Source organism: Triturus cristatus, chromosome 11 (genome assembly GCF_964204655.1).
Source record: "Triturus cristatus chromosome 11, aTriCri1.1, whole genome shotgun sequence".
Classification (NCBI taxonomy): domain Eukaryota; kingdom Metazoa; phylum Chordata; class Amphibia; order Caudata; family Salamandridae; genus Triturus; species Triturus cristatus.
The window spans coordinates 796,033,633-796,060,162 of NC_140594.1; the positions used below are offsets into that span (position 1 = coordinate 796,033,633).

The 26,530-nt window shown below is 40.8% G+C and overlaps 1 protein-coding gene across 1 annotated transcript in view; it reads left to right on the forward strand.

Moving 5' to 3' along the window:
* LOC146785455 (calcium-activated potassium channel subunit alpha-1-like) overlaps positions 1–26,530 on the forward strand; it is a 1,319,298-nt gene that overhangs the window by 708,118 nt on the left and 584,650 nt on the right. Inside the window, exon 21 of the mRNA XM_085633050.1 lies at positions 14,658–14,687. Within this exon, the coding sequence (XP_085489176.1) occupies positions 14,658–14,687 (30 nt within the window). The remainder of the gene's footprint in view (positions 1–14,657; positions 14,688–26,530) is intronic.

A 26,530-nucleotide genomic window follows, 5' to 3' on the forward strand; every position in this document is an offset into this window, starting at 1 on the left:
ATTCCCAAGTGCCAGTGCTGACAATTAAGTGCCCGTGGCGAGCACCAGAAACCAATGGCTCAAATTAAGCACTGGTCACTGGGATGTGCTTCTGAGCGTACCTAAGTGGAGCTAAAGACAGTGAGAGACTACATCTCATGTAGTTATACTTGCCAACTTTAGGGTGATTTGCTTCAATTTTGTTCGGGTATGGTCCTGGTCCACATCACAGGGCACACGCTCAACACCATTTTAATTTCCAACGACAAAGTCAGGTAAGGGCATGTCTCCCAACTCACCTGGACCAACCATTTCAGCATCCACTTCACCATCTCTGGACCTACCAACACTGTCACCTTACCCCCAGCTCCACGTGCAAAAAGTGGAAAAAGATATCAGAAGACCAGTGAAACACCACTCTCAACTCCCACCTCCCAGGCACAACGTCCAATCCTGATCAGGCTGCGAAGAACTTCTCCTAGTGGATCACAGAATGCGCCAACGCAATCACCCCCACCCAATCAGCCAAATCCGAAGGATCTGCCAGAAGACCCAGCTGGTTCCCTTTGGACCTGAACTCCACCAAACGCAACTAGAAAGGAAGTGGCGCACCAGCAAAGAGACCGGAGACCACACCACCTTCAAGACAGCACTCAAGCAGTACCACCACCTACTGAAAGAATCAAAGAAAAGACAGCATAGAAGCTAGCACAAACCGCAGCAAGAAGCTCTTCACCATCATGAATGAGTTCTCCAACCCCACAGCTGCAGAGAATGAAATCACCCCCTCCTAAGAACTGTGTGACACCCTAGCGGACTTTTTCCACAATAGGATCGAAGTCATCTACTAACATTTCAAACCCCAACCCTTGACCGCCGACAGCTTCAGCCTGCTCACACCTATGAGCACAAACCCTGAACACCTGCTCACCCATTGGGACGTGCTCACAACTCAAGCCACAGTTTCCATCGTGAACTTCATGCACTGGGGAGCACCCACAGACCCCTACACCCACTATGTCTTTCAACTCAGGAGCAAGATGATTGACAATGAGCTCAAGAGAAAAGTCCTGAACACCTCCATCACCGCGGCCTACTTCCATGAGGACTGAAAACTCGCTGAAGTGAGGCCCCTCCTATAGAAGCCTTCCACTGACCCAGCAGAACTGTAGAATTACCAGCCCATCTCCCTGCTCATCTTTCAAGCTAAAGCTCTCTAGAAGGCAATCAACCACCAACTCACCAAGCACCTGGAATGCAACAACCTCATGGACCCCTCTCAACTCAGATTCCAAGCCAACCACTGCACCAAGACAGCCCTGATCACAGACACCCATGACATCAGGGCCCTCCTGGATGGCAGCAAAACAGCAGCCCTCATCCTCCTGGACCTGTCAGATGCCTTCAACACCATCTCCCATCACATCTTGATGAACAGACTCCACCACATCAGAATCCAGGGAGACACCATCAATTGGATCCCCTCATACCTCACTGGAAGAACCCAACAAATCCATCTCCCACCGTTCACCTCGGAACACAAGAAGATCATCTGCAGCATACCAATGGCTTGTTCCTCAGCCCCACCCTCTTCAACACGTACATGACCCCCCTGACCAGCACTGCCAGATCATACAGACTAAACACAATCTCCTACGCTGACAACACCCAGCTCATCACCTCACTGTCAGAAGACCCCTCCACCACCAGGGCTAATTTCGACAGATGCATGATGAACGTTGCCAACCAGATGAAGCACAGCTGTCTCAATCTCGACATGGACAAGACAGAAGTCCTCATCATTGGGAACAACACCTCTGCATGGAACAACACTCTACGTAGGAATCACTACACGCTTCCCAAAGAGACTACAGACAATATAGAACTCAGGGGCCAAACTCATCCTCGACCTCCCCAGATGTAACCACATCACACCCCACCTCAAGAAGCTACACTGGCTCCCAATCCACAAGAGATGCCTGTTCAAGATGTTGACCCATGCATACAAAGCCCTGCATAACGAAGGACCACCTTACATCAACAAATGCCTGACCTTCCACCAACCAACCAGGCACCAGCGAGCCATCTCCCTCTTCCTCGCCGACACCTCCTGGATCCACCGAAGCAACAACGGAGGGCGCTACTTCTCACAGCTCGCATCCAAAGCTTGGAACAACCTTTCCCAGCACCTCAGGACCACTACAGCAATTCAGGAAAGAACTCAAGACCTGGCTCTTTGAATGAACAGATCAACACGAATCATGCAGCAAATCCAGATTTTTGAGATCCTCACAGGTGATTTATAGTGCTTTACAAATCCAGATTGATTGTTTGATCTGCCATCCATGCCTTTGGCTTGCTAGTTATGTTATCTTTCATCATTAGGTTAGAAAGAGCAAAGATTTTACTTCCTTTCTGAATTTTTTATACACTTTGTTGTTTCTTGTTTTAGTGGAAAGACCTTTCAATAGTTTTGCTTCTTTTTGTATGGAGAAAGAGATGCCGACTTTGTGTTTCACCTTGTATGGTAGGATGATGCCAACAGGCTTTTGTGGAGTGAAGGAATTTCTTTTCTGAATAACTTTGCAGCTTTACTTGATGATTGATGGACTCTTACTCTACAGTTTTCTATGTGTGATGGATACAGCCTTGGAGGCAGAGCATTTGTGAATGGCTGTCCAGTGAAACACTTAGAGGGCAGGTGAGATATGGTTCATTATATGAAAGTGTCTTTTGGTTTCCTGCAGTCGTCAGAGCAGCAAGAGTGGGGCCTCTAGTTAGAGTCCATTTACATATTCATTAGAGGAAGATGGTGGTTTGGAGCATCTGAGGGAAACCTAGATAAGGGAAGATTCATCAGAGAATTCACTTTTTATAAAAAGTGCTTCTAATCACTTGGTTCACTTGGAGAGCACTGAATACGATGGAGTACATGATCATATCCCATGTGTCTCACTTGTGTCAAAGTCACTGGGTTTAACATTGACTTCCTTTGGTGAGATTCTCATAGACTGGTAGCGCTTTCATCTCAGCACGCGATGATCTCTGTTTTAGAAACGTTAATTTTAAGGAAATTCCTCAGAGCACTTCACTCAAGACTTGAAGGAAGTGGTTAAGTCCGATGATGGCTAGCTCCTTAGATTTTACCAGCTTTTGGACGATCTGAGTGTTGGTGTATATAAAGCATAATAGGACGAAGGAGTTGATGAGGTCCAACAGAGGGATGGGGTAGGCATTGATTTGGAGAGGTGGAATGACTAGTATTTAGGTACTCCAGAGTCGGTTCTGAAAAGAACTGATGTAACTGTATGGGTGTAAAAAGGTATTTTTCTCCTAATTGCAAAAAGGTATGGTATGTGTCAATCCTTTGCAACTGCAATTGCTGTCACAAACCACTGGCTAGTAACCAACAACTCAAAGACATGATAACTGATTCACAAACTGGAACGAGTCACCTGGGGATCCCTTCCCCTTACAGGATTGTGATGGCGACCTCCATGGGATTAATGCCTGCATCACCGACGTTTTCACAAGTGGGAATTTTTTTTTTAACGCTGTAGTCATTCCTTTAAAAAGTATTAGCAGCTTTAAAAGTAAAAGTCTTCCATTTTGAAATGCAAAAACAAGGAATAGTGGTTAGCTATTCCTTGCAGGCTACCATCCATCACAGTGTTTGAAACCAGTTGCAGGTGGTCGCAAATAGGGACCTGCCGAAATAATTTTCATTAGGAATTTCATTCCACGACCCCGCGTGAGTGGGGATTTTGCGACACAACCTAGTAGTACATAAGTTGTATTGCAATATAAGAGACAAGTCACAAAACATCAGTGCGTAGTTTGCAACTGCTATTTAAGACCTATCTATTCATACATCTGGCCATAGGTTACATGGTTTTAGGCATTAAAAGAATGACTTGAAAGTTGCACAGGAGCAACCCAGATGAGTCCATCTAGAACAGCATAAACACAAACAGAAAGATGCAGCTTCCAAATTCCCTAAAAACTAAGTTAGAGAGAGAGAGTAGAGAAAGCTCGTCCATCTTCCCTGCACTATCTTCCTCCAAAAACACTAACAACAAACTCACTACCAGTTTAACTGTCATGGTTTTTAAGTCTTCTATTCCCTATAGAAAATTGACCCTCAGGTTGTATGAAAAGAACCCTCACTCACCAACCTAGTTGGTGTGCTTTGATGCCAGATTTAATGCAGAGCTGTTTTTTTTCTGAACAGGGAAGAAAGCACAAGTGGCTTTGAAATTGTTGTAAGGTCTACCACCTGTTAGTACTTTATTTAATGGTGGCCTTGGGCAAATGTAAAAACGTGAGAGCTATCTTTAGGATTTCAATAGTCCTTTTTTATCCCTTTTGCAAATGGTCAACATGTTCCAGCCATCATTCATGTGCCCATCGGGGATAATATGGCTTACATCAGGACCAAATTACGTGATGAGCATGCACCCTAAGGCACGTGCTGCAAGTTTGTGATTCCAAACTTACATATGATGAATCGCCTCTTACAACTGTATCTGTTGTGCAGCCTTTCTATACAACATCGTCTTTGAGGATTTGGGGCCTGAGAGGAGACAACAGAGGTATGTGAGAGGGTGAGACTCTTGGACGAAAGTGTGACAATAGGGTCCACCCCCCTGGGAGCCACCATGTTGTTATAGAAAGGCTGCATAACAGATACAGTCTCAATAGGCGATTCAGCATTATAAATGAACATACCAGTCATGTTGTATTAAGGGAGTGGTTGTCCTTTTTAAAAAAATACATCAGAGCCACCTTTGGATAATGTTTTGTGGAAACAGGAGGAAGATAAGTTATAGTAAATTCAAAGAAGTATGGTAATCGGTTCACCTTTGCTGGGTATTGTGGGCCAAACACATAAATACGTCCCCTCCAAGCATTATAAAATCAGCTAATGAAGGTCAAATTCCCTATAATGTGAGGAGGAGATTTTAATGTACTAATAGACTTCATCCTAGACAAATCCACTACTAGGAAAACAGCAACCTCGCCTAAAATGAGTGCCCTAATAAAAACTAACTATGGAGGATTTAGGCCTTGTTGATATTTGGCAGGTGAAGAGAAGTAAAGGACATAGGTTTACCCTTCATAATAAATGATAAGGACACCATTCCACACTCAACTTCTTCCTCGTGAACATTAGAATAAGATTTTTTTTAATAAAAGTGAAGCACGCAGATGAACACTTAGCCGACCATTCCGCTGTTAGTCTAGAACTTAGATCACACCAAACACCAGACCTCAGGAGATGGACTGTAAATCGAGCTCTCTTTTTAGAAACACAAATTATTGACGAACTGAAAAAAGAAACAAATTAATTCTTTCAGCTAAATAAATCTTTGTCCCCCCTGCACATTGTCTGGGATATATACAAAGCCTTTATAAGTGCTAGGCGAATCAGTTTGGATGCTGCATAGGATAGGTAGACAAAAGATAAGATAAGTAAGCTAGGCTCCACAATACTGAAGCTTTCAAAAGAGGTAGAGAACACCCATAATCAGTAAGATCAGCTCTGATTAATGAAATAATGCAGAGTGCCATGTTTAACTTAACTAATTTTCTAGAGAAAATAACTTTGAAAAAATGGGATGCTCCTAAAGTGTCCTATTACGAGTATGAGGAGGGGTGTGGTAAACTACTGGCCTAGAAAACTAAAATAGAATTTTCTAGTAACAATATCAAGGTCATTCAGATCCAGTAATTTGTAAATTATGTGCAGAGGACTCAGAGATGGAACAAACCTTCTTTCACTTTTTTCAAACTCTGTATATTGATGATCTAGTAGTGACAGAGGAGTACATTTAGGGGGGCGTGGCTAGGCGCCGGTGAGGATGGCCGCCATCCCGGGGAGCTCCGTCGGAGCGTAGCGGAAACGGGAGCCTCCAGGTGATTCACACACTCACCCGGCCTCCGAAAATGCGTTCTTAACACAGCGGAATACTGGTACAGTTGGAACTGACGCTGTAGGCGGGCGAGGTGAGCGGAGCAGGCTGCTGTTTCTCGAATTTCAATGCCCGCGATTCGCGCACTGAGCGTGACCGCCATTTTGCAGTTTCCTCGTTCCCTGTGCCCTCTTCTGCTCGTTTACCTCATGTTTTAATCCTTGAGAGGAGCGCTGCTTCTCTCATGCGGCATCTAAGGCAGGATCTTTCATATGGGTGACTGAGGTGATAGGAATTTTTCGTTTCCTCGAGGAACTAACCTATCTCACAGCTGTAGGAGCAACCGCCATTTTGTGTGATGATATTACCTCACAGATGCATTGCCAACCTCTGCAAACATGCTGCAAGATAAATAACCCATACCTTTCAAATGCTGACAATTGGTGATACCATTACGTTTTATGAGTTATTGTTTTAACTGAAGGAAGATTATTTCTAGGCTTTTTACATTTACAGAGCGCGACGATGAAAGAATTGGCTTTCTGTTTTCAGTTCTGATTCTGTGTTTATCAGCTATTTCATGCCTTCTAATATAGGACAGTTTGAGACGGTGTCTCTCTCTTTGAAGCTTTGACCTCTACTTACAAGAATTATAATTCAGCATTTCACAGCCATTTTAATTTTTTGGACCTTGTTTTACTAATTTTCCTCATCTCTCAATTTTTTTGACATCACGTCATACTCGTAATACTCCTCAGCACATTAATGTAAACACAGCACCCTTGGAGGATATTAATCCTTTCAGTGTATTACAAGATAGTATGGAGGAAACAACAAATGACTCTTCTGCCGCTAAAACTTCCTCTCCTCATACTTCTCGCCCAAACTCAAAACATTCTCCTAAAATATCCTCTACTTCTACTTCTACGCCAGGAAAACGAGTGAAGACAAATCCTCCATCTCCTACTAATACTCCCTTTTCTATTTCTATGGAACTTCTATTTGAGGAAATTTGTTCGCTCAAACCCTATATGGCAGAAACAAATTCTCGACTTCAAAACTTAGAGGATAACTGGTCGCACACTGAGCAAAAAGTTGAGGATCTGGAGAGAAAAATGACATCAGTTCAAATAGTTACTGAGCAAGTTCCGGGTCTAAATAGGGAAATTCAAATTCTTAAGCAACAGGTCGAAAATTTAGAAAATCTTAATAGGCGTAATGACCTACGCATTTACGGACTTGCGGAAGGCCTTGAGGGATCAAATTCTATATCTTTTTTTCAATCTTTTTTACCCACACTTCTTGGTCTTCCAAGTTCTCTCATTTTAAACATTCAACAAGCTCATCGTTTAGGTCCAAGCTCTCGCTCTCCCAATGCCGCTTCTCCTTCATCAAAACTTAGAGGAGTTATCTTGTACTTTCTAGAGTATACAGATCTACTGAAGGTTCTCCAAGCTGCCAAACAAAAAGGGAAGATTACTTGGAATGGCTCGAACCTCTTCTTTGCACAAGATTATGCCAAAGTTACTGCTGATCGTCAGAAGAAGTTCCTGGATATGAGGCCTGCTCTTCGCTCCTTGAATGCCCGCTATGGCTTATTCCACCCTTGCCTCTTTAAAGTGACTTATAACAATAAAGCAACAACTTATGAGGATCCGGCGATGCTTCAGCAATTTCTGAACTCTTGTAGAGAGGATTCTATGGACATCCCTCAAGCATAATTTATTTTGTGAATATGCGCGTCTTTTATGTCATGAAATTTGTTACTCCATCCTACCTGTTGTATTTACTATATTGTGAGTGATGTGGTTAATGACTCCTTCCTTTTTTTTTTGTTTCCCTTTAGATGCAATTTTGTGCTCCTTTGATGTATATTCTTGTTACGTATACCTGGAGTCTTTCTCCTTTCTTCTCTTGCTGAGTCCTGATGGAGTCCTCGGTCTGGTGTGCTGCCTTCCCAGTCTGATTGTTTTTTGTCGTATGTCTTTTTGACACTTTTTTTTATGGTCAAGTGTTGAATTTGTATTGTTTTGTTTGTTTTGTGTTCTCCTCTCTCTCAATTAGTTTTCATCATTTTTATCCATTCTCTTTTTTTCTCATCTTACTTGGATACACTTTACTTCAATCTCCTTATACTCAATTTTTTCTTCTTCTATCTTCTTCTGAGTTTCTTTCTAAATCCTATTTTCATTACTTCCAATCTCTTCTGTAATGAATTTTTTAACTTTTCTTTTGTGTTTACATCAACTGTTCATGTTCTATTTGATGGTTTATTTTTAGAGTTGTAACTTGGAATGTGAAGGGAGTAAAGAACCCTATTAAAAGACAACGGGTAATAACGCATTTAGCCAGATTGAACGCTGAGATTGCATTAATTCAAGAAGCACATTTATCTGTCAGCGAGGCTTCTAAATTGAAACGTGGCTGGGTAGGTAATGTCTATACTTCCCCGGCTTTAGGAAAGAAAAATGGAGTTTCCATCTTATGTTACAAGAAATACCAGATTACTGTTGTACAACAAGAGACTGATTTAGAAGGTCCTTGGGTAATTGTTAAACTTCTTATAAAACAAATACCTTTAACATTGTTTAATGTATATGCACCTGTACATGTCGATAATGCCTTCTGGACACAGGTCTCTGACAAACTTCTTTTGTTTGATGAGGATTATTTTATTTTGGGCGGGGATTGTAATCAAGTTTTTGATCCCATATTAGACAGACACTCCTCTGTTAAATTTTCCAAAACAAAGATGCACTCACAGTTTACTTCCTCCATCCATCATAAATCCTTAGTTGATATATGGAGGCTTTGCAATCCTGATATTCGCGAATATAGCTCCTACTCTCCTCCACATCACTCACAATCTCGTATAGACTATCTTTTCTTTAGTAAATCTTTGACTCAACAAGTTTCCCACTCGGAAATTGGCTCTATTTTAATATCAGATCATGCTCCAGCTCTAGTTGACTTTGACTTACTTCCTCCCACCCCTCCTACAGGAAGATGGTGTTTTAATAACGTATTATTATCAGATCCTAATTTCACAAGCCAATTCACCTCTTTTGCTTCTGAATTTTTTTCTTTTAATTCTACCTTGGACTCTTCTCAGGTAATGATTTGGGATTCTTTTAAAGCTGCCGCTAGAGGTTTTATTATTAATTTTGTTTTGCAGAAGAAAAAAGCTTTTGAACATAAAAATTCCCAATTACTTGATAACATAAAAAAACTTGAATATACTTATTATCACTCGAATTCCGAATCCGCATTAAAAAACCTCATTGAAGCAAAATTTACTTTTAACAAATTATCCACGGAAGCCACATCCTCTTATCTTTTAAAAAGCAGCGCTCGATACTATGGAGGCCAAAATAGGATGGGGAAATTGTTAGCAAATTACTTGAAAATTAGACGTGAACGAACCAAAATAGAATCTATACGGAATGATGTGGGTTTATCTTTCTTTAAAGATAATGATATTTTGAATGAATTTGTTTCGTTTTATAAAAAATTATATACCCCTGAACATCAACAAAGTCAGACTGATCTCTCTACTTATTTTCAATCCATTGAGCCTCCTTCACCTCATGATATCGACTTTTCTTCTTTAGAAGCAGATATCACTTTATCTGAAATCACTCGCACTATTACGATATTGAAAAGAGGGAAAGCTCCAGGCCCTGATGGATTTACCATCGAATTTTACGCTCACTTTGCAAATCTTTTACTCCTGCACCTTTTATCGCTTTATAATGCCTTTATTTCTAGCAAGTCTTCGTCTGGAACCTTTCAGGAAGCCATGATATGTTTAATTCCTAAAGAGAATAAAGATCCTTCTCTCTGTAAAAATTATAGGCCAATTTCTTTAGTTAATTTGGACTATAAGATTTTTGCTAAAATCCTTGCGCTTCGCATAGATCCTGTTTTACCCATTCTTATTGGCCCGGAACAATCAGGTTTTGTAAAAGGTCGTTTATCTTCTGACAACGCCAGAGTATTTTTTAACATCCTCAGCAAGGCTTCCTCTGTTGGTTATCCCATTGCTGCTATAGCATTGGACGCAGAAAAGGCGTTTGACAGAATAAGTTGGGACTTTATGTTTCAGGCATTAAAGTGGATAGGATTTCCTCCTAAATTAATTTCTCTTATCTCTATTTTATACTCAGGTCCTAGGGCATCTATTTTTGTGAATGGCAAGATTTCTGATTACTTTCCACTCTCTAGAGGAGTGCGTCAAGGTTGCCCTCTCTCCCCTCTTTTGGTTATAATAGCTTTAGAGCCCTTTCTAACCAAAATTAGATTAGATGGAAAAATCACTGGCTTTCAGCTTGCTATCTCTCATGTCAAATTATCCGTTTATGCTGACGATATCCTTTTATATTGTTCCAATCCGTCTACCTCTATTCCTTCCTTTTTATCTCAAGTCGACACTTTCTCTCAATTATCTTGGTATCGTCTTAATTCAGACAAATGCGAAGTATTACCTTTAAATGTTTTTTGTCTTAAACAAGATTTCATACAAACAGGATTTTCATGGCAGATCTCTAAGATTAAGTATCTAGGTTTGTGGTTTTCTTCTAACATTTCTGAAACATTAAAAATAAACTTTGACAGTATGATTAAAACTTTATCTGATTCTATTGACCGCTGGCATCCACTTTTTCTTTCTTGGTGGGGTCGACTAGATTCCATCAAGATGATGCCCGCTCCTTTGATTCTTTATCTCCTTTCTATGATTCCGGTTCACATTCCTGTATCTTATTTTAAGAAAATTGACTCTCTTTTAACCAAATTTCTTTGGAAAAATAAACCTTCACGAATTGCTCTATCGGCGCTAAAAGCAGATAAATCTTCGGGAGGCCTTAAATTTCCTGACTTTAAATCATATCATCATGCTTTCTCTTTAAAACAATCCTCTCGCTGGCTCTCGGATAACCAACTGATTTATCGTCCTATTTGGTTGAATATAGAAAAACATTTTCTATCTCCTTTTGAATTCAAGGAATCTCTTGCCTTCACGAACAACATCTCTCTTTTTCGTTCTCCAGTCATCTCTCATACACATAAAATCCTTGCTCCTCTTCTTCTTTCTTCTTATCCTTCTTCGTCCTCACTAGATCAACAGCCTATTTGGAATAGTAATTTACTACGAATTGACAACCACACCTTTTATTGGAAGACGTGGAGACTTAAAGGATTGCTCTGGATTTCCCAATTATTGATTATTGGCATTCCTATCTCTTTTTTAGATTTACAATCAAAATTTTCTTTACCATCCTCCTGTAAAGCGAAATATGCTTTATTGTGTTCCGCTCTTTCTCAATATCTTCATTCTCTACCGTCTCTTTCTTCTCATCCTTCCAAATGTTCAACTATCTTTCCTTTACTCTCATCCTCAGCAACGGCCTCTTCTTTATATAAATGCTTATGTTTCTCCTCTTTTAGGAGCAAGAGGAAGGCTGAATTGGCTTGGGAGAAAGATTTGGATGAAAATTGGCCTATTCCCCTTTGGGATAAACTTTGTCTAAAGATTCACAAGATGTCCAGAGCTGCTAACACTTCTCAAACCCTGTACTTTATCTAGAAACAAAAACGTATTTTATTTACCCCTGCAAAGTTAGCCTCTATCTCTACAGATTCTTCTTCTGTTTGTTGGTCCTGTCCTTGCTTACTAGCTGATTTAAAACATATGCTTTTTAACTGTCCCTCCATTTCTCGCTTCTGGCAACTAATTTGGTCTCAAATTAACAAAATCTTTTGTACTCAGATTCCTTTTTCACTTACTAACATTTTCTTAGGGTCTCTATCCACTTCCTGATCGGCGACATCTCCTAACTCTAAGCTAGTTGATTTATTATTAGCAATAGCCTTCCACTTGATAACTTCCAACTGGAAACAGGCAGATAATGTCACCTTCAAAGCATGGTGGAATGCTGTTTGTTTTCATCACCGACTAGACACTAGTTATGTTACTCCTGTCTCTCTTTCCATTAAAAGGGATCCTTTCTGGCTCCCATTATCCTCTTATCTCACACTAGTTGCATCTAACAAATCAACTCCAGCTAACACTTCCGATGAAGTTCAGAAACCTCCTTGAAATTCCCGTTGGATTTGTATTTTAATCATAATATGTGCTTATAATTACTCCTTTCGCTGTATTGTTTAAATTATTAATACTCTTTATATTTTAAGATCTTTCTTTTATATGCTTATAAAGTTAAACTCAGGTCTTGTTTCTAATTTTGACCTTTCTCCTTCCCTTGTTTCCTTTTTCCCCTCCCGGTTTCCCTCCCCTTTTTCTTCTGCTATTCCCTTTCTCTTAAAATTAGTTTGCTAAAATTGTCATTTTATTATGCTATATTGTATTGTAAGTAAATTTTTCTTATGTTATAACCAGTTTTTCAATAAACTTAAACTTAAAAGAAAAAGAGGAGTACATTTGGGGCTACCTAAGCAAGATAACTACTCTAACTATACAAGTAATTTCAAAGGAAGAACTGTGCCCTGAGAATAGTAATGAAGAAGTATCCAAGGCAATTAGAAAATTGAAGAGAGGGAAGGCAGTAGGCCCTGATGACCTCCCAAATGAGCTATATATGGCTTTGAAAGAAGAGCATGTTCCCTGTTTAACTGAAATATTGAATGCACCATTTGCAAAGGGACAAGATCTTCCACAGTCTTGGGATGAGGCCATTATCAATATAATTTTAAAACCAAAAAAAGACCCAAAGTTCTGCGAGTTGTAAAGGCTGGTATCCTTATTGAACAGTTATTTCAAAATCTATACTTAGCATTTGGAGAAGATTTGTGGAGCTTTCATTTATGAAGATCAGAAGGGCTTTTTAAAGGGAGGCAGCTCCATGACGACTTCACACATGATCTGAGTGAGGCAATAGACATGGCTGCTAAAAATAAAATTCCATTGACGGTTCTCACCTTTGATGCTGATAAAGTATTTGATAGGGTCAGTTGGCCTTTTTCTGCACTGGGTGATTAAACAACATGACTTGGGAGAGGCCTTTTGCAGAGCGGTGGAATCACTATTTAATAATCCAACTGCTAGGATCCTGGATAGCTGTAATCTCACTCAGCAGTTAAATATTGGACTATACACACAACAGGGCTGTCCACTGTCACCTTTGCTCTTCAATCTGTACATCGAGCCATTGGTAGATAGAAACAGGGCAGCTCAAACATCATCCCCTTTGAGTGTAATGGTTTGGAGACAAGAAATTGCCTTATACATCAGCAATTTAATAGTGCATAGTAGTAATTTGGAAAGATCACTTGCAGCGATCTTGGGCACCTTGGAAGATTTCGGGAAAGTCTCTTGTTATTTAATTAACCAGCAAAAAACTGAAATCATGGAGTGGAACACTCACCTCAACAGTCCATTGGTAAAACAGGACATTAGATATTTAGGAATCCAGGTGGTGCAAGATCTAGATAAATTTAAATAAAGCAGCAATAGAAACCAAAAGGTTACTTAAGGCCAGGGGAGGCCTTCCGCTCTCCTTCCTAGGAAGATCCAAACTATAAAAAATGTCCATACACCCGAAATTCAAATTTACATTCAACACACTACCTCAAGAATTCAAGCTGGAGGGTTTTAGGAAACTACAGGGGGAGCTGAGCAGTTTCATATGGTCCGCTACAGAGGTGAGAATAGTGTAGAGGAAGCTATGTAGAAAGAAAGAGAACAGAGGCATTGCAAGCCCAGACTTCCACCTGTACTGCCAGCGTTTCAACTTAAGAACATCAGATCTCTCCTTTTGGACAGCTCTGGTCATGCTCCATGTTTTAAAGCTATGATGAAAGACTTGCTCATGAAGGGGGACTACTTCCTTTTTAAATTTGGCCACCCTAAGTACTTCAAACAGGTTAGGCTAAAGACATTGGAGGTTGCATGTAAATTATGATACCAGGTCAGACAGACTCGAGGGATACCTTCTTACAGTGGCTCCATGCCAATATGGAACTCTCCTGGGGCCACAATATGCCTTCTAGACAAGCTGGCAATACCTCTAATTGAAGCAGTAGTACACAAATGGGGACAAATTATGGAGGATAATTTATTGATCTCCTGGGAGGCTTTATTGGAAATCATGGAGGACAAACTGTTGAAATTTAAGTATTATCAACTGGCAAGCTGGTTACAGGGACTTAGGAAAGACGTGAAAGGTAATTGAGGCTGGTAGGAAAAACTACAAAGAAGATTATCTCAGGGAAAGGAAGTAGCCAAGTGGTACTGGATGTTAGTGGACGCAGAGGGAGAACCCTTCACTTTGCCAGCAGAGATCTGGAAGAGGGACTGCTGACACTGGATGTGGAAATCCTGTGGCAAGTATTGATGTCTTCTCTTTGGTCAACCACGAAATCCGCTCCTCTCAGGAAAAATCATTTGTTCATGGTGCATAGGGCTTACTGGACACCAAAGAGGTTGTCAAAGCTGGGAGGACATAAGGTGAAGAAGTGCCCCAAGTGCGGTGATGAAAAGGCAGATGAAGTCCACATTTCAGGCAGTGCCCTCTGATTGAGATCTTCTGGCAAGAAGTTGGTAAGGTGCTCACAGAGGTAGTATGCCAAGAATGTAAGGTAATCCTGGCACTTGTGATATTTGGGGTGATAAACGGTGGTGGCCAATCTTTGTAATTACTTAAGATACTAATGTCCCTACTCTTTGTACTGATATTTTTGGCACAAAGGGAGATCTGCTTGAAGTGGGTGCTTCCCACCCTCCAGCAGTAGGGGGATGGTTCATATCAGTCCAGAATATGAATACCCTAGATTGTATAGGTCCCCCAACTAAGAAGACAAAATCAGGGGATATACGGGAACACTGGCAAAATTCTCTGCAAAACATAGTAAGGTAAATACCTGGAGGTGTGGAAAGGAAAAGGTCCAATGATTAAAAAATCAGTGCAATAACTTTGAACAGGAGTCAACAATGAGGGCCCACACAAAGAACTTCAAGATTTCAAATGAGATTGATAATGAGACACACAAGCCCGCCTGAGGAGAAACATTGCTGGGGCTTCCCTTCTCTTTTTTCCTGTGAGAGGTGTAAGGCAAATGTTTGCTGCTTCCATATATCGAGCTTCTTCCACCTTTTTGATGCAAAATAAGGACAAAAAATACAAAAAAGGATCGATTCATCATTTGTAAGTTTGGAATCACAAGCTTGCAGCGCGTGCTTTACTGTGCATGAGCATCACATAATTTGGTCCCGATGAAAGCCATATTGACCCCGATAGGCACATGACAATAGCTGAAACAGGTTGACCATATGAAAAAGAAATAAAAAAGGACCATTGAAGTCATAAAGATATCCCCCACGTTTTTTAAATTGCACAAGGCCACCACTGAGTAAAGTACAATAACAGTTGGTAGACTTTGAGACAATTTTAAAACCACTTCCACTTTCTTCACAATTCCGAACAAAGGCAGCTCTGCAGTAAATATGGCGTTGAAGTACACCCTGGGGGAATTCAACAGCCAGGGTGGGAACCCAAAACCAATATCCGAAACACAAACTCCAAACCCCAGTAAAGGAATCACGAGATAACTACTTGGTGAGATGGGAAGAGGAAATGTTATTCTAGTAGATCCAAGAACATTAAAGAACAGACTCTGGAGCGATGGCCACATGATCGAGGAGCAAAGCTCTAGGCAGGGCTACAGAGGGGGAAAATGGGTGTAAGGATAGCTCTAGGGTACTTTTAAGTGGAGAGGCAGGAACAAAGTCCAGCACTTAACAGACATTGGGGAAAAGAGCATTAAACACAAACAGTTGCCCAAAACTAATTTGTCCTGCAGAGAGCACAGCAAAAACAAAACCTACAATCCAGAGTAAATGATTACCTCTTAGACAGCTTTACGAAGTCTCCACATGTGCTTGTAGCTCTTACAAATCACTGGGCCTCACTGGCTACCAACCCAAGGGAGCTGCACTGTTTGTGACTTTGCAAAGAGGCAATTCTTAGAAGATGGCCTCCTAAGTCATGTTCGAAAATGTTGTTTTGAGGAGTGTATACAAATAAATCCACTAATTTAATGAAGAGGCAACGCAGGTGCTAGGCGGGGGGAGGGGTGGTGCAACACTCTAGTCTAAAGCCAGCATTACAAAAAAAACTCTCAAACACAAAGACAAATTTACCGGATCAGTCCTTGACCAGCTTATGGAGGCCAACCTTAGTGCACTGCAACCCTTACAAAGATCAGTTTTCTGGCACCTTCAGCACCAGTTGAAGATGGATGAATGAAGTACTTGAGGTGTTGCAAGGATGTGACCCTTTGAACCTGGTTGGTACTGTCACTTGACTTAGTGGGGTTTGCAGAGCTAGACTAAATAATTCTATTATTTCAAAGCTAGGGGAGGAGGCCCCACAGGATGTGTGGCTGCCCAAGGGGTAGAGCACCCAGTAAGGATATAAAGAGTGGATAACGCTGTCAGAAAGGCATTGTGAAACTTCAGGGTGTGAAGAAAGGAACAAAGCTGAATCTTAAAATGATACGGCAAAAAGTTTGCAAAAATGCAAACAGTCAGCAGACAAATGACTTTGTCCTGCAGTCATTGCTACACAAATCATACTCCAAACCACAATGAGGGATTCTTGAGATTATCTTTTGGCCAGCTTCTTGAACTTTTTAAAAGTGTGCAGCATGTGTCACAAAGTTCTCAATTCCCTCTACTGGTACCAGTGCAAGATTCCTCAAGAGTGTGTAGTGCTGCAAGAAGGTGACTCTAGGAGACAGACTGATGGATGTCATGGGACTACACGCCATATGTATCAATGTTAGGTTTTGCGATTATCAAATAGCGAATTTTTGAGAATCGCTATTTGAGAATCGCAAAACGCTATGTACGTAGAATTTGCAATAACTTTTGCGAATCCTACATATTCCTTAATTGTGAATCGCAAATTGTGATTCGCAATTAAGGAATACCTCCCCATTCATTCCAATGGGCCTAGAGGCCCATAGGAATGAATGGGAAGACATTCTCAATTTGCGATTCCTAATTAGAGAATCTCAAATTGAGAATGCAACTTCAAGTGTGCCAGGGTGTCAAAAGGACACCCTTTTGCACCCCTGAAATGAGCATGGGTGCACACATGGCGCAAATACATGCCCGAAGGGCATGTGTGAGCGCCACATGCCACTTTGAAAAATGCAAAAATGTGTGTTTTTTTAAAGAAATCGCAAATTACCACCAACCTGTTGTGGGTGGTAATTTGAGATTTCTTCTGCCATATTCACACAACTTGGGAGCTTGATACATTGCATTTAAGGAATCGCAAATTTTGCGATTCCTTAATTTGCGAGACAGTTGTGCTTTCATACATAGCACTAGGCCTAATTGCGATCGCAAACGCTGAAATTCTGCGAATTTCAGCATTACTGATCGCAATTCGCCTTGATACATATGGCCCTAGAGCTGGTCTGCTAAACTGGTGTGAAAACGCTCCAATCATGTCAAAGAGGAGAGGAGATGAACATAGCAGGAGGGGTGGCTGCTTGAGGAATGGAGTACCTGGTAGACCATAGACATGTGGAAAGGTTGTCAGGAAACACCTGTATCAATTTCAGCAACAAGGCCAGGCTAAAATCACACTCAATTGAAGCAATCAACAGACAAATTACATTATAGTGTAGACTGTGACTCAGAAACACAAAAACAAACTTAGCAAACAATTTCTCCATATTATCTCTTATCCTGCTTTTGGAGGTCTCCAAAAGTGCATGCAGCCGTCTAATTGTCTATCGTTCCTCCCCCTGTATTAGTCTAAATTACCTTTGGAAATGAGAACACAAAGGCTGTCAAAGACTTTGAGCAATATATGATCCAGCTGCTATTATCTGACGTGTGCATAGATATTTTATTGCCAATATTGATAGAGCTTTTTATTATATATTATTATTGTTGTCTGTGACCTGAGCATGTAAGATTGGTTTGTGCTGTCCGTTTTCTGATCCTGTAACTTTTCTATAGATTGAATGTTAACAATGCTATTTGGGGGGGGGGGGGATTTGCCTGGTACTACTTCCTATGGACAGTGTTTGTGACATCTAAATACGTATGATTTTCCATCCTGCTCCTTCCAAGTATATTATTTGTCCTAAATATGTTACTGAGGATCTACGTGGAAGGAGTATGGTGAAAAATGAGTTAAAGTCAAGTGTAGAAGTGAAGAGACTTGCCATGTGGATTTTGAAATAAAGGGTAGTCCAAGTGAAATTCTATTCTATGATTTTTTTTAATTGCCTTTAACACAAATAGGTCTCTGGACAATTTCTAAGGAAACTTTTTTCTAAATGTTCTAGGGAAGGGTGTCCTCCCAAAACCCTGAGGGTGTTTAAGGACTGACTGGCAGGCAATGACTATAGTTTCGAGCCTCTAATTTCTGTAAAAATTGTGTTGGAAATGCATCAGTTCTTCTTCTCCCCCACCCTCCCTTGAGGGATTTGGCTATTAATCGCTAAGTTGTGCAATTTGAAGCAAATATTTATGATCCACGACTATCAAGGTTCACCAGCCATGACTGCCAGACGTAGAGATCCAGAAGCACCTACAGTGCTCCACTGCGTTATTGATGCAACTCCTTTTATGGTACGAGTGGTGCCAAACCATAATTCAGCCAGGGCTCGGGAACTTTACATCACACAGAGAATTTGTTAAAATGAGTCTGAGTTCAGATCGAGCAGGACTACACACCAGATGGCCCACAATTTTATAATTTTAGGAGGAAGAGGGGTAGTTGAGTTCTTCTTAGACCAGAATATAACAAATACAAGACTGCCAAGAAGTGAAGAATGACTCACTCAGTTCCATGAAGGGAAATAGCCAAGTGAAGAAACAGACACTGTGCCCCTTAAGTCATGCAGTCCCCGTATAAATTCAGTCACTAGTCCCACACTCTCTACCATAGGTTGATGTGTTGAGGATCCGTCAGATGATAAAATAGGTGAACAAGCCCATACAGCCGAATCACTGCACAACCTCACCTGTGGGTCTTCGGTATTTGTCTTTCAGCTGGAAGACATGTCTTGTTTTTTTTTTTTTTGTTTAAGAAGTTTTTATTGAATTTTCAGAGAAAAAGAAAAAGAAAAAACAAATGATACAATAAAACAATTATTACAATATAGCGCCATAAGAAATATTATATAAACGAAGTTGGTTTATAATGATTAGGTCAACAAAAGGAAAAAAGGATCAATAATAGGGTAAATTGAGGAAAATGGCACTGGAGAATGGGATAGGAGGGAAAGAAGTGAAGAAGAGAGGAAAGACCAAAGAGGTGAGGGGGGAAGAGAAGAGAGAAAGCCAGAGAGAGAAGAGAGTAAAAAGAAGAAGAATTACCGCAAGGGAGGGTGCGAGGAGAGATAAACAGTAAAAGGAAGCCAAAGAAGATCAGTTTTGATTTTTTGGGAGACAGAAGAGGAGGAAACGGAAGCAATCCTATGTTCGTCACAAATAAAATTCCACCAAGTAATTGACGACAGTTTAGAATTATCTTTCCATGCAGACAGGATCACTTTAAAAGCTAATGCAATAAAAAGGGCAAATAGCCTAGAACTAGGTAAAACAGTTTCCATATCAGGAGCTAAGGAACCTAAAAAGATATTTACAAAAGATAAGGTTGCATTAAAGTTGAAAACTGACATGCATACATTCCAAATTGAATTCCAAAAAGATAGAACAGATGCACATTCATATAACTGATGGACTAATGTACCAGTTTCGGTAGAGCAGGACCAGCAAAGGGGAGAGGATGTGGGGGAAAACTTACAAATAGTAACAGGAGTAATGATGGCTCTATGATACAGAAAAAACAGAGATTGGGTTATCCTGGCTGCAGCCGAAACTTTAAATAATTTCGACCATAGTTTGTCCCAACTTTCAATAGGAAGAGAAAAGGATAGGTCCGTTTCCCATGCACTTTCAATGGTGGTTTTAGAACGAACATTAGCATTAGATAACAATAACTTATAAACAGTGGCAGCTTTGAGTTTATGCGCCGGGAATAGAGGATACAATGGTGAAGAGGGTGTTAAAGAAGGTGGGGCTGATGGGAGAGAGTAGGTAGCCAATTGGGTTTGTATAGCATTAGAGATAATAAGGTATTCCTTGTAGAAGGAGTCAGGTAGCTGATATCGTGTTTGTAATTCCTGGAAGGAGATGATAGAGAACCCATTCAAAAACTGATGGACAAAAATGATCTCCTTTTCCTTCCAGTATTTGTAATAGAAAGATCTACCTTTGTATTTGAGAAATTTGTTATACCACAGGGTAGAGGTTAAAAAACATTGGATAGGGGATAGGTCCTTAAGAAATGTATTGCACAGCAATTCACGGGAGTATTTTAGTACAGGGTTTTTAGACAAAAAGGTGCAGTTGGACATAAATGTAACATGCTGAAACTGAAACTCTTTTAGAAGCGATCGCTCAAAGATAATCCAACGAGGTATAGGCGTATCCCCAAAATCGAAGGCCAATGAGAAAGATTGTTTAATCAAAAAAGCAGAGTGGTATATTTTAAAATTAGGGAAACGCACTCCCCCCTCTTCCTTGGGGCAAATAAGTTTGTTTAAGGCTATGCGGGAGCGTTTATTGTTCCATAAAAATTTAATACATAAAGAGTTTAGTTGGGAGAAAAACGTGTTAGGGATTTTGACAGGGAGCATAGAAACCGTATAAAGAATATGAGGAGTGACCATCATCTTAATAGTATCTAGTCGACCCCACCATGACAAAAATAAGGGGGACCACACAAGGAGAAGGGATTTCAACTTATTCATTAGTGCGTTAAAGGTGAATTTAATAGTGTCCGCAATATTGGGGGCAAACCAAATGCCAAGGTATTTAATTTTGGAGGGACACCATGCAAAGGCTGTATCCGCAAACATGAATTGATAACAAATCGAATTTAAAGGAAGAACCTCCGTTTTGGTTAGATTGAGTTTGTACCCAGAAATGGAAGAGTAAAGATGGACTTCTTCTAAAAAGGGGGGAAGGGATTCACTGGGGTTGGACATGTATACCAATATATCATCCGCGTAGGCAGATATTTTAGTTTCAACAGAAGCAGAGACAAAACCTTTAATTTTGGGATTTGTTCGAATACGCTCAAGGAAGGGTTCCAAACACAGGATAAAAAGTAATGGGGAGAGAGGACAACCTTGCCTGGTGCCTCTGGATAGGGGAAAAAATTGAGAGAATTGGTTATTAACAAAAATACTTGCCCTCGGACATGAGTATAACAATTTGATAAAGGAAATAAAATTAGGGCCAAAACCAAACCATTGTAGAGTATGAAACATATACTGCCAATTTATACGATCAAATGCTTTTTCAGCGTCCAGAGACAAAGCAGCCAAAGGATCTTTATAATTTTTACCATGAGACAGGATATTCATGAACATTCTAGCATTATCGGAAGCCAATCTACCTTTGACAAAACCCACCTGGTCCGTCTTGATCAAAAGGGGTATGATAGAATCAAGTCGAGATGCAATAATCTTAGCGAAGATCTTGCAGTCGTAATTGATAAGGGAGATTGGGCGAAAATTTTTACATAAAGAATGGTCCTTGTCAGGCTTAGGGATAATGACGATCAGGGCATCCATAAAGGAGCCTGATGCTTTCGCATCAGCAATGAAGGAATTAAACAGCTGCAATAATTTAGGGGCAAACAAAGATTTGAAAGTACAATAAAACTCCACCGGTAATCCGTCCGGGCCGGGGGCTTTTGATTTCTTTAAAGTTTGAAGGGCGGTAATAATCTCTTGAAGGGTAATATCCGCCTCTAAGGCAGAAAACTCAGCATTCAGAGATGGGGGAGCAGAAAGTCCAGAAAAAAACTTATCAAGATTATAAGAGGAGGGGAATGTATCATCTGAGTAAAGAGATCGGTAGTAGTCATGAAAGACCGCTGCAATTTCTTCATCAGAGGACACCAGATTATTGGTGGATTCATCCAAGATAGGACCAATGGTCTTACGTTCAGAGCGAATTTTTAAATAATTCGCTAGCATTTTACCTGCTTTATTTTGCCCTCCGTGAAATTTAGATTTAATTCTAAGTAAAACATTGCAGGCATCAACAGTGGCAATTTTGTTAAGGTTGGTTTTGGCTATAATTAAACTCCTAAGTGAATCAGCATTTCTGGAGGAAAAATAGTCATGCTCTAATTTTTTCAACTGTTGTAATTGGTCTTTATACTTTTTCACATTGGCCTTTTTCTTCCGGGACACAAAAGAAATAGTAAAAGCACGGAGCGCCGCTTTAAAAGCATCCCAGTTGTTAGAAGTGGAAGTGTCTGATGGGTTGTTAAAGGTGAAAAATTCATTAATAAAGGAGGTGACTTCTTTAATATAAGTTGTATCAGAAAGTAGGTGAGTGTTAAACTTCCAGCGATTGTATTTGGTGGAGGTGAGTGAAAGGTCGAACATAGCATAGACAGGGGCATGATCAGAGATAAAGATAGAGCCAATTTCAGATTTTTGGATACAAGGAAGAAGGGATTTGCTAACCAAGATATAATCAATTCTGGATCGGGTTTGGTGTACATTAGAAAAGAACATATATTCCAACAAATCAGGGTTACAGGTTCTCCAGACATCAAACATTGGGCGAGAGGCAATGGCCGATTGAAAGGATTTATGGGTCTTATCCGGTTGAAATTTGTACTTAGATAAGCGATCCGAGAAAGGATCCAACCATTGATTAAAATCGCCTGCTACAATAATATTGGGACAATCAGCAGTGGAGAGGAGAATTTTGATATCATTCCAAAATTTTGGATCTGGTTTCACAGGGCCATAAATGTTTAGCAAGATTAACGTTTTATTGTGTACAACAACCTTGGCCATTACCCATCGACCTGCGACATCATTTTGAGAGGAAATAATTTGCACAGATAAAGTTTTGTGAAACAATATGGCAACCCCCCCCCTTCTTGTCAACAGCAGGGGAAAAAACAACTTGGCCTACCCATTGCCTTTTTAATTTCAGTGACTCGACGTCATTGCAGTGAGTTTCTTGAAGAAAGGAAATTTGGGAATTAAGTTTAGATAAATGAGAAATTACCTTTTGTCTTTTAACAGGATTTCCAAGACCACGGACGTTCCACGTAACAAAATTACACATACGGAAGGGTCAGGGGAATGTGATACACATGGTGTGGAAATACTTCGGAGACACAATGACACTGGAAGACAAAATGCGCATAAGGGTTACACAAGGGAACAACAAAACATAAAACCACCTTATTAAGAAGAATCAACAAGCCTTTGACAATGTAATACATAAAAAGAAGTCCAAAAGCACCATAATCATGAAGAAATGAAGGGAAAAGAGCGAAGAGGAAACATGGAAAAACTCGAGAGAAGAAGAGAGTGACGCACCGACCAGAGGAAGACTGAAATAAGAAAGAGCGCGAAAGAGCAGGTGAGGGAAAGAAGGTGAGCAGAGGAAAAAAGCATAGGAAAGCAGAGAAGGAAAACAGGTCAAGGAAAAGAGTCCAGACCTGAAAGACATCAATAGAAAAGTAAAATTGGAGCGTGATGCGACCGGAGAGAAGACAGTGGTGTAATTCACATGGGTACAATTGGAAGCAGGACATAACATAGGTAATCATATAGCGGAAGCGAGATATGAGAAGGGGAAGAAAGAATTTGAACAGGAATAAGCAGTAACAAAGAGGAAGAAACGTGATTAACAAACGTACAATAAGCAATAAGCACTAAAGCATCTGGAAAGCTATGTATAAGAGGAATCTAAGGTAACCAGAAAAAAGCTGTTAATAGCTGTTAAGAGCACTACACTGAAGCAGCAAAAAAAGAAGAAGCGCTCAATGATTTGTGTCCATATTCCGAGAAGAGATGTTATTGAGAAACAGTTTTAGTTTTCCCGGGTCATCAAAGGATCTCGTCTGGCCGTCGTGGGTGATCTTGCAGATGGAGGGATGGAGTATGCCATACTGGACGTTCAAGAGCCTCATTTGTGGACGCAATGCAAGAAATTCTTTGCGACGAGCATTGGTCGCATTGGAGACATCTTGTGAGATAAAGATATTGTGCCCAGACCACGATAGGTGACGTTTGAGTTTAGCTGCTTTAAGAACAGTCATGAGTTCTGTGAACTTCAGAAACAGCATGATAATCCCACGAGGTTTGGTGGAATTCGGTTGAAGGCGACCTAAGCGGTGAGCTCTCTGTATATTCAAAGGTGTAGATGACTGAAGGCCCAAGAGGTCATGAAGGAATTTTCGAAGGAAAAGCAACATATCTGGACCTTCAATATTCTCTGGCAAGCCAAAAAGACGGAGGTTATTCCTTCGATTACGGTTCTCCAAGTCCTCAGTATGGAGCTTCAATTTGTGAATTTCTTGTTCCAATAACGGAATTTTTATGGCAACATCTTGAACGTCACTGACGCGTTGTTCTAACTCAGTCACCCTACCTTCCATGACAATCCATCGGTCCTCAATTTGTTGCAATTTTTCGTTTGTGGCGGCCATAAAAGGCTGAAGACCACGCACTTCCTCTAGTATGTTATCCAAAACTGGGCTTTGCGATGAAAGAATAGGCGAGGGCGGGTCATTCTTCAGCCTTTTAGGCTTTGCGCCAGAAGAAGACGGTTTATTTGGAGGATGGGAATCATTAGACATCTTGGCAGTTTGACGAGATGCTTTTTTGGCGGGGAAAAGTACACGGAGTTCTCTCATACGCTGTAAGGTTTGACAAAGATATTCATAAAGCCACTACAGCATCACCTTAGGACAAAAAGAGAAAGATACACAAAGCTGCAATGCATCCAGCCTGTGGTTCTGAAGATACCGGAACATAGGGGTTAATCACGGCTCCTCTGAAGAAAAGACAAAATTATGAGACCTTCTCCGGGGAGAGAAACGATATAGAACAAACATGGCCAGGGGCTACTGGCGACTGTTGAACTTGGAACAGACTCCCTCTCGAAGAGAAATGAAGCAGTAAAGCATCAAAGCATGACTGGATCCAGGAAATGCGTGCGCGGTGTTTCAGGAATAGAATGTCGGCGCCTCGATACAAAATGGCCGCCGTCGGGCATTACCTCAGGAAATCAAACCGCCACGTTTCCGAGGGATAGGAGTGGAAAAAACAGCCAACGAGGAGCAATTCAGAATCACGCCATGTTCCGCTGGTAAGTTCTTCTGGAGACAGTGCCCGTAGCTCGCTGGGAAGCCTTCCACACAGCTACATAGCACCGCGTCCGAGCGGAGCTAACGGAGATCCGCCATCTTCCCTCGGCGTCCAAGCCACGCCCCCATGTCTTGTTTTTTGGACCAGAAGTACGATTGCATGCTCTCATGGCTCCACAGGCTGGATTTTTTATGTTGGTGCTTCATCTAGATGGCAGCTTCACCTGTGCACTGGCACGTGTCTTTCATTCCGCAAAAGCTCTGGTCTTTACCCCTCTTCTTCCTGATGGTGCAATAGCATCAGGAAATTTCTACAGTCCTTAAGGCTTAGTCCTTGATTTCATGGGGAGCAATGAGAGATTTACAGGCTTAGAAAGGCTGGGCTGATGAGTTTCTGGTTTAGGTTTAACTGAGTAAAAACACAAACTCAAAGGACCCAGTATTTTTCTAGATTTTAGGACACTAGCCACCAGCCAGGGTTCAGTTCTAGGAAAGTGACTCATTAGTTCGAGCTACATATCCAGGCAAAGCAGGGGGCATTGCTTAATTGGATGTAGGAAGATATACCTTGTCTGAAATATATTGAGAATTTGAATCCAGAAAATCTTTCTATAGTTGTTTCTGGGCAGATATTTGGCTGGCATAGATTTCAGCTCATCACTGGCCTAGTGAAGTTAGCAAAGTGGGCACGGAGATACACACAGACACACACAAACATACAGAGGTGCAATGCATGCGTGCAGCACACACAGTGAGGGAACAAGCTCAATATTGACTACTGAACAATATTTCACCTTATCCCACCAGACTGCTCTGCCAAAGGTACAGGTAACTAGTCTGGTTCCATGATTTACTGGCATTATCCATTAGTCAGATACAACAAACTTCTATCCACAGGTCTAGAAAATAGACAAACAGGAGAGACCTGAAAGAGTGTGATCCCTAACCTCTAACCAACTATGAAAAGGATTTAAGAAAAAAAAATTCTTTATATAAATGTTTTGGAGTCCTACTCAAAAGGATGGATTCCCATCACTCACCAATGGTGACATGCTTCATCATCTGGGTCTCCTCCTAGTGACACACCAGTGACACTAAGGGCTACAACCCCTTCAAAAGGAAAGGGGAGCTTGCGGATGTTTTTATCAAGAGCTATTGATTGTGCTCTCAGAATTACGCGCTTTAGTAATGGACCTACAGATGTGAGCAGCTACTGCGTGTGGGAAAAGAAATGTACAGTGCAGAGATAGTTTCAAGAAAGTGAATTAAAATAGAGACAGTTATTTGTTGAAAACTGTCCATTGCACTGTTTTTAAGTTTGAGCACTGAGAGATGTAAATACAAGTTTTTTCTCTCACTGCCCAATTTTAATTCACTTTCTCGAAACTATCTCTGCACTGCACATTTCTTTTCCCACACATAGTAGATGCTCACATCTGTAGGTCCATTACTAAAGCG